Here is a 9,215-nt window from a genome sequence, read left to right as displayed (position 1 = left end):
TTTTAAAAAAACCAGGGTTTTTTTTTTTTACCAATTGGAAAAAGGAAAAAAAAAAAAAAAAAAAAAACTTATCCTAATTTCCCTTTTTTTCCAGCGGGTTGAAAAAGGTGGCCAAAACCAAAACCAAAAAAAAGCTGGGGGGGGGGGGGGGGGGCCAGGTTTTTTTTTTTTTTTTTTTTTTTTTTCAAAAGAAAATTCAACAACGAATCAAATTTTCCCTTAAAAAAAAAAAAAAAAAGAAAAATTTTTTTTTTCGGGTGCCCGATATTGAAAAACCCCCCCGGCGGCGGCGGCGGCGGGTCCTTAGATAAAAAAATTTTTTTTATTGCCCACCTCCAACCAGGGGTTTGAGGTTTTTTTTTTTTTTTTTTTTTTTTTTTCGGGGAACCGATTTAAAAAACTATTTTATCTTTTTTTTTTTTTTTCTTTTTCAATCTCAAAGTATTGATTTCCCCCCTTTTTTTTTTTTTGGGGGACGCCCTTTGGGCCCTTCATTTACACATAGATAAAGGCAAAAACTTATTATTATTATTATTATTATTATTATTATTATCGACAGAGAAAAAAAAAAAAAAGGAAACAAAGAGAAAAAAAAAAAAAATCTTTTTTTTTATCGTTCGTATTATTCGTCGACGAATTTCGAAATTAAAAATTATATTAAAAATCGATTATAATATCACGATGCGAATTTGTCGCAAAAAACTAAAAGCGCTCAACGACGATATTGAATAAAAAATTTTTTTCTAAAGAAAATATTTATTTCCCTTATTCGATTTCCAAAAAAAAAAAAAAAAAAAAGAACAGAAAGAAAAGAAAAGAAAAGAGAAGAAAAGAAAAAAAGGTCGACAAACTTTGGTGACTTTCGGCACAAAACTAAAACAGTATAATGATTTTTTTTTTTTTTTTTTTTTTTTTTTGATTGACGTGAGAAATGTTTTTTTTTTTTAATCCAAAAAAATTAGTTTTGACAATGACTAAACCCTTTTTTTTTTTCCCTTTAAAAACGAAAATTGGAAAATATTATCCGAATTCAATAAAAAAAGAAAAACAAACGTGAAAATCCCTAAAAGACATCATAGGCGGAAAAAAGAAAATTTGACTTAATTTTAAACAATCAATGAACCTGATAGGGAAAACTCGAGAGTTAATCAACAGCAACAGTGGTTTGTTTTTATAGCAAAAGTGGCAGCAGCGGACGCATGATGATGATGATGATGATGATTCGTACGGAAACAAAAAAAAAAAAAAAAAGTTGGCGAAAAACGGGAGCGCTGCCGACTTCGCGACGATATTGATTACACACGCGTCCCTTTCACTTCCGTTTTTTTTTTTTTTAAACGTTTTTTCCCTCTTCGGAAAATTTGATTTTTTTTCCCTGTTTTTTTTTTTTTGTTATTCAAAATAAACAGGAAAAAAACATGTAAAATAAAAATATGTCTGTTGCGCCAAAAAAAGAAAAATCCTTTTCAAAAAAAAAAAAAAAGACAATATTTCATTTTACATTTACAAAAATTATTATTAAACATTTCCGGTTTTTATCATTTTTTTTTTGGTTATACACACAAAACGATCGAGGAAAAACAAAATTGCGCCTGCGCATTGCCTTTTTTCCCCCCAAAACAATTTTAAAACTTTTGCAAAATTCTATTCTTCACCTAAAAAAAATTTTCTTTTTTTTTTTTTTTTTTTTTTTTTTTTCTTATCCTTTTTCCTTTTCTCGGGTCACATCATCCAATTCGATCGAAATTTATACATTTACTCTCTTTTCCCTTCATTTTCTCTCTCCTCTTTTACCCCCTCCAAACTTCTATCCCCCCTCTTTTTTTTTTTTTTTGTAAATTTACAAACTTATGTTTTTTTTTTTTTTTTTTTTTTGAGAGAGAGAGAGAGAGGGGCGGAAAAACCGAATGAAAAAAAAAAAACTAAAACAAAACACACGCTTTTCAATTAACCTCACTACTGCGCTTTTCCCGGGATCTTTTTGCAAAAAAAACTTTTCTTATTTAAAAGAGTGAGAAAATTTTTCTGTTGTGATGTGTTTTCCTCTTAAAAATATCCCAATCTAAACAATTTCTCTCACTCTTTCACTCAACCTCTCTCCTCCCCCTTTTCCTCGCTTCTTTACTTTTCCACTATCCGCAGATTTTCATTTTCCAAATGGCTTTCCCCCGTTTTCTTTCGTATTGATTTTTGTTTTGAAGGTTTTTTAAATTGAAAATTTTCTCTCCTAATTTTCTCTTGCTTCGAAAAATTTAAATTAAACAAAAAAAAAAAAAAAGCATCCATACATACATTTTCCTTTTTCGAAACGACTTTCCAAAAAAAAAAAAAACATAAAAAGTGATTACGAGTGGGGGTGTGGGGTGTGGGGAGGGGGAGAGAACGAAAAAATTAAATTTCATACGTTTTTTTGTTTCCTACTTGGCTTTCACCGACAAAATTGGAATATTGGAAAATATATTTACAGTTGACTAGATTTAAAATTTTTTTATTTTTTCTCTCCTTTCATTTTTTTTAATGTAAAAAAAAGAAAAGAAAAGAAAAGAGAAGAAAGATTTGAAAAACGTTTTTTCTTAAAGATTTACGTAAAAAATGAAAACAAACTCACCACTAGCCAATAGTTCCGGAGACACGAGTCCCGACAAATCGGGTTCTTCGCCGTACCAGAAAATCCATAGTTCTTTGGCAGCATGAAGAGAGAGCGGAGGGTGTTTGACCGGAGCCGTTTGCAAAGCGATGTTGTCGAAAAGGCCGCCATTGATGTCGGATGATGGGGGGACGGCCGTTGCGACCCTTCGCCACACGCACAGTATATCGGCTGCCAAACATCGGGAGAAGGAGGAAAGTATCGGATCCTCTGATGGTTCTGGTGCAAAACCGGTTTCTCCGTGCACCAGTTTACGCCATTTTATCCCACAGAGATCAGTCTGGAAAAAAAAAAAAACAAAATAATAATAATAATAATAAAACAAACGTTTACTACATTTAATGAAGATTAAATGACGAGACGTAGAGCGGGGGGGGGGAAAGCACCGAAACAAATCGAACGACGCCATATAAAATTCTTTAAAATGTATATAATTAATTAATACGTTTAATTTCGAATAAAATAAATAAAAATCCATTTTAATAAGATTATGATTTATTTATTGTGTAGACCAAAAAACACGCATTAAAATATTTTAACTCCAAAATAAAAATAAATAAAACGATATCTTGTAGTATTATAACACCGTACCTTAATACCGAGTTAAATGACCTTTTGCTTCTCTTTTCTTCTCTTTTTTTTAAAATTTATTTTATTTTTTAAATACCTTTACTGATATTTACAAAAGTTAATGAAAAGAAAGTTTAATGAAAAGATGTCATTATTTCAATACGCAAAAAATTTCTCTCATGATTTACCAACACAATCTTCTGCCCTCATGTCCTGGACAACTGGAATATACGTTTACAAACAATTTCTTGTCTTTTCTTTCTGCTAGATTAGTTAAAAATTAATTGTTTGAAAAAATCAAATTAAAATCTTTATATAAAAACAATAATAATAATAACAACAAATTAATTTCGATCGACCTGCCACCTATTGCAAAAAAAACAACTAAAACTTTCGTTCGATATTTTTTTATATTTATTTATCGTTATTGATATATTTCATTACTTTGGCATATTTTTTTTTTTAATAAAGTTTATAAATGCAAACGTGCAATAAAATCCGATTACGAATTTTTCAATTTGAAAAGAAATTTGATATTATAATTTCATGTAAAAAAAAAAAAATTAATGTTTACACAGTACCAAACACTTGTTTCTCTCCTCCAGCCTTCAAACAACTCATATCGCTCTTATCGAATGTCCCCCCTCCCTCCCCCTCCTCCCTTTTTTTTATAAACACCTACCAACGAAAATTAACTTTGACAGCAAAAAAAAAAAAAAAAAAAAAAAAATTAAAACAGTAACAACAACAACAACAACAATCGCTTTCTGGTACTTGAACACAACAGTTTCCTTTTACAATTACTAAAACCATTAAACACAATAATAATAAGGAAAATTTGTCGGAAAATTAAAAATATGAGAAAATCTCTTTTTATCTTTCACACAGTCAAAATCCAACACTGACTAATAATCTATTGACACTATTAAATGAATATTTGGCTTCGATCCACATACAGAAAAAAAAAAGAAAAGGAAAACCAGTTGCAAGATTTAAAAAAAAAAATTGTTTAACTTTTCTCTATTTCCACGTCGAAAAACGTGTAAGTAAAATTACCACCGAAATATATAACAAGGAAGGGATGTGAGTTCTAATCGTAAAAGTGCATCATTTTTTTTTTATTATTAATAGGTTCATCACGCAAAAAAAAAAAAGAAATCAAATTAAAAATAGGTACAAATATTTAAGTGGTCCGTTCGTTCGTTCGTTCGTAGTACTCACGTGGTCAACCAACCTAAGAAAAAAAAAAAAAAAAAAAAAAAAAGACCGTTGGAACCACCGATTTATCATCGGTTACTCAATTTCATTAGCCATTTCATTCCTAATATTTAAATATAAAAATACGAAAAAAAGTACCTGGTCTCACACATTTTGTACCTGAACATTTTAAATTGAAATGTTTTTTGTAAAAAAAAAAAAAAAATAAATAAATAAATAAATAAAACCGCGGTAAGCGCCATTTTATATTTTTATATAATTAAAAAAAAAAAAAAAAAAAAGAGCATTCGAATTTTCATTTCCAAAATTTATTTTCCTTTCACGTTTTTAAATCTTTTTTTTCAGTTGGAAAATTTCAACGAGGAAATACTGTAAAAATGTACCTTAAAAATTTTCTTTTTTTCTCTTCCTAAAAAAACCTCGATCACATTCTAAAAATTAACTAGGACTTTTTTATATATTTTTCATCTGTTGCGTAACTTTTAAAAAAATATTTCAAATGTTATATAACGTTTTTTTTTTTTTAGAAAATTAGTTAATAATTCCGTAAATGTGTTCGTAGTGCCTGATATTATGCAAAAACAAAATAATAATAATAATAATAATAATAATAATAATAATTTTTTTCTTCTTTTCAATCAATCGATCGCTCAATTCATTCATATTCTCATTCATCGTTATTAATCCCCCCCCTCCCCCCGTTTTTACGGGTTATTTATAATAATAATAATAAGAATAATTTTAAACGAGAGTAGAAAAACTATTAAAAATCACACAGACGTTCTTTCTTTATTAAAAACAAAATTTAAAAAAAAAATTTTCTTTTTAATTTTGCCTTTAATAAAAATTAGCCCATCATCAATCAGATACCTGATATTGGAAACAAACACACCTTGCTCACCTTGAATGAATTGAATTCTAAGCCAAAGAGAACACAAAACCTTGAAACTTATTTTTCTGCGGTAATAAGATATAACCTGCCTCCGTAAGAATTGTTTTTAAATGAAAATTAAGTCATATAATAGTGTAAGTGAGTAACGATAACGATAACGATTAATAATAATAATTTAATATTTTAACGTGAAAAGCAGCGAGGAAAAGCTCACAAAAGAAAACTCGAGCAACTACCGAAAGGGTCAATCAACTTTTTAATAAAAAAATTTAATTGAAAAATTTTCCTTTTTCCCTCTCAGGTATATGAGAAATGAAAGAAAACCTGTGGAATGAATGCTAGCTATATACCACCGACCACTGCGAATCTAACAGTGCATGAATGAGAAAAGAGAAAGAGAGAGAGAGAGAGAGAGAGAACAAAGGTAATCTAGCCCGAATCATTTTTCGCACGCAATCGATTTTTATTAAAAAAAAACTCCTGAAGGAGTAAATAAACATTAAAATAATTTTTTTTTTCGTTTGTTTGTTTGTTTGTTTGTTTCCTTAAAAAAAACCCCGAAAATTTCATCTAAACCTAAAAAAAAATTATTTCATTTTGCGAAATATATGTTTGTTTGTTATTTATTTTCTTAATTATATAAAATGATTAATAATAATAATAATAATAATAATAATAATAATAATAATAATAATAATGAAAATAACAAACTAAAAATAAAACATTTCGAATGAAATAAAATAAAATAAAATAATAATAATAATAATAATAATAATAATAATAATAATAATAATGTTATTTTTTTTCCAACTTAAACAACTATGTAATGACCTTTAATGTGAGGTTTAAGTTGAGGTTACCGAACTTTGTTGCTCCACTTGAAAAGGAGATTCTTTCTTTTTTTCTTTCTTTCATTCTTTCCTTCATTCTTTCATTTTTCATTTTTTTTTTTTTTTTTGAATTTTTTTGCTTAATGGATTATTAAGATCACATTTAAGCCAAAGTTTATTACGACTCTTATGGCTACTCTGAAAATAAATTTAACTTTTTACTATTTCCCCTTCCCCTCCTTTTTTCCCCCTTCCCTTTTCATTCTTATTAAAGACGAATGAGTGTAAAAAAAAAGAAAAGAAAAAAAAAAAAAAAATTTTTTTTTGTTATAAGGTTTGGCAAAGGGTAAACATTACGTGGCAAAGCCCTTCACAACGACCAGAATACCTAATCACGATCGCAATGATAACTTACGATGATGATGATGATGATGATATTACACACATAATGAAATGCAACACTGTAAAAAAAAAAGAGAGAGAGAGAGATAGAGAGGGAAAAAAACGCGTTAATAATTTTTTGTTTAAAATTAGGTTTTTTCTGTTATTGTCGTGTGTAAATCATAATTATTATTATTATTATTATTATTGCAATAATTTAAATAATTAACCGACAAAGTCGTAGTAAAGTAATAATAATAATAATAATAAATTTTTTCCAGTTAAAAAGTCAAGTTATGATATTTAACATACATAAAATAAAAAAAAGAGGGGAAATGTAAAGAGGAAGACAATTAGTCGAACTCTCTCTCTCTCTCTCTCAACTATTCGAATCGATATAAATAAATTATATAACCTCACAATCGACTTAGTATTAGTATTAGTACATTATATTTATCTCATTCCTCGCACCATCTTCTTCATCCCTTTTCGACATTTAAAAAGAAATTTTTTTTATGAGTTTACCTTAACGTAATTGCCGCCATTTAAACTTTAAGTAAGTAAATATCTTAACACCGAGGGGGAAAAAAAAAAAAATGGCTACGGTGAGATATACGTATTACATTTTTTTTTTTTTTTTTCGTTTTGGTAATTACGAAACCGACTACCTATTTCGTAAAAAAAAAAAAAAAATTGTCATTTAATTCTTCAACAACTCATCAAAATTAAAAAAAAAAAAGTCGTAAACCTTATGCCATTTGCAAAATAAGAAAAAATTCCTAGGATGATTTTCATTTGGTTTTTAGAGAAGAAAAAAAAAAAATTATCATCATCATCATCGTCGTCGTCGTCGTCGTCGTCAAAGTCGTCATCATTAGTCACTGCTCATTTTTGACACCTACACCAAAATTTACGGTACAAAAAAAAAAAAAATTCTCTCTCTCTCTCTCTCCCTAATTTGAACCAGTCCGAAGCGAAATTATTTATTCTCTAAATATTAATCATATTATTCAGGCAAAAAAAAAAAAAAATTGCCTGTCGCCATTAATAATTTTATTATTATCATTATTTTCCCCTCCTTTTTCATCATTTAAATTTTCTTTGTAATTTTTATTATTATTATTTTTAAATTTATACATTATTCAAATAAATGTTCTCTCTACAATAATAATAATAATAATATATTAACTAATTATTATTGTTTTCGAAAAATAATTTTTTATTAATTTTGATATTATTATTATTATTATTATTATTATTATTATTATTATTTACGTTTCTCGACAATTCTGTTCGTTTTAGTCGCCATGTTTAATATGAACTAAAAAACTTTTAAGTGTTACATCACAATAACTATTAATTCCTTTAATATAAATAATATAAATAAAAAAAAATGGACGGCGGAAAGTAGAACGGTGACCTTTCACCTGATTTCAATTGTAGATAAAGTTATATCGAATAAAATAATTCCGATTACGATTTCCCCCCGGCCCCCCAACCCCGAAATAAAATGAATAAATGTTACCAGCTAAAATATTTATTTAAGTTTAAGGTGTTTGGAGAATTCAAAGAATTCGAAAAAAAAAACCTTCGGAGATGTTATAGCGGGACGGTTACAACGGAGAGAAAGTAAAGAATATTGTAATATAGAGGAAATGATCCGAACTGGATCTGAGGCAGTGCATCGACCTTCTTTTTTCATTTATACTGGCTCGCCTATCCGCGTTCAATGAGTATCACCGAACAACCATCATATATATGCCGAGTAGGCACGAATCAACAAACAAAAAAACATTTTCATTATTATAAAACAAGTCAAACAAGTTGGTTGGTTGGTTGGTTGGTTGGCTGACTGACTGGCTGGTTGGTTGGCTGGATGGCTGACTGACTGGCATTCTGGCTATCAACGAACTCGTCGCCTTTACTAAATAAAGCTATTATACTCTCGTAGCAATGTCCTTCGCGGTTTTGCATTTTTAGAGTCTAGTCTTCCCGACTTGGTGGGCCCCGTGGGCGAAACCAATAATAACCCAAAGACTTTTTTTTTTTTTTTTTTTGAAAAATATACCTTTTGCCATTTTATTCTTCGCGTAGCGAAAAAAAAAAAAAAGTAAAAACATTCAATTCATTTACGTTTAACACCTTCGCCATTGTAATTAACTCTCAGTAGGGGGAAAGGGGGGGGGAATTATTTTTTAAACAATTGATTAAACCTTAAAAAAAAATACAAACACCTTCGCAAGATTTTTATTTATCATTTTACGATCCGTTCGATTTCAACACGAAAAAATTTTATAAGAAATTAAATAAATTTTCAACTTCCGAAGTTGATGGATATATTTAAAAGAGCCACCATCTTTTTTTTTTTTTAGTCTCAGTCACGAAAAAACGTGAACGGAAAATTAAAAACTATATACTCATAGTATATCATTCATGATTCAAAAAAAAAAAAAAAAAAAAAAAAAAATAACAATAAATAATAAAAAAATAACGATGATAATAATAATAATAATAATAATAATTAATATAAATTCACGATGTTGCATGAACGAGTAAAATAAAATTAATATTTTAGTCTTTTAGTCTTTATTTACATAAATCTCCATCGTAATAATCCTAATCCGACCGTGTTACGGTCAACGAAATGACAAAAAAAAATTAGTATTGACCGTTTGTG

The 9,215-nt window shown here is 28.3% G+C and overlaps 1 protein-coding gene across 1 annotated transcript in view; it reads right to left on the bottom strand.

The window, feature by feature from the left end:
- Phum_PHUM174820 (Thyroid hormone receptor-associated protein, putative) overlaps positions 1 to 3,173 on the bottom strand; it is a gene marked incomplete at both ends in the record, with an annotated part of 21,014 nt that extends 17,841 nt beyond the window's left edge. The window contains 2 exons of the mRNA XM_002425069.1: positions 2,609 to 2,927; positions 3,168 to 3,173. Coding sequence (XP_002425114.1) covers positions 2,609 to 2,927; positions 3,168 to 3,173 — 325 coding nt within the window. The remainder of the gene's footprint in view (positions 1 to 2,608; positions 2,928 to 3,167) is intronic.
- Positions 3,174 to 9,215: the final 6,042 nt, after the last annotated feature.

This window comes from Pediculus humanus, genomic scaffold (genome assembly GCF_000006295.1).
Source record: "Pediculus humanus corporis 1103172107521 genomic scaffold, whole genome shotgun sequence".
Classification (NCBI taxonomy): domain Eukaryota; kingdom Metazoa; phylum Arthropoda; class Insecta; order Psocodea; family Pediculidae; genus Pediculus; species Pediculus humanus.
This window is presented reverse-complemented; position numbering and strand designations above follow the sequence as displayed.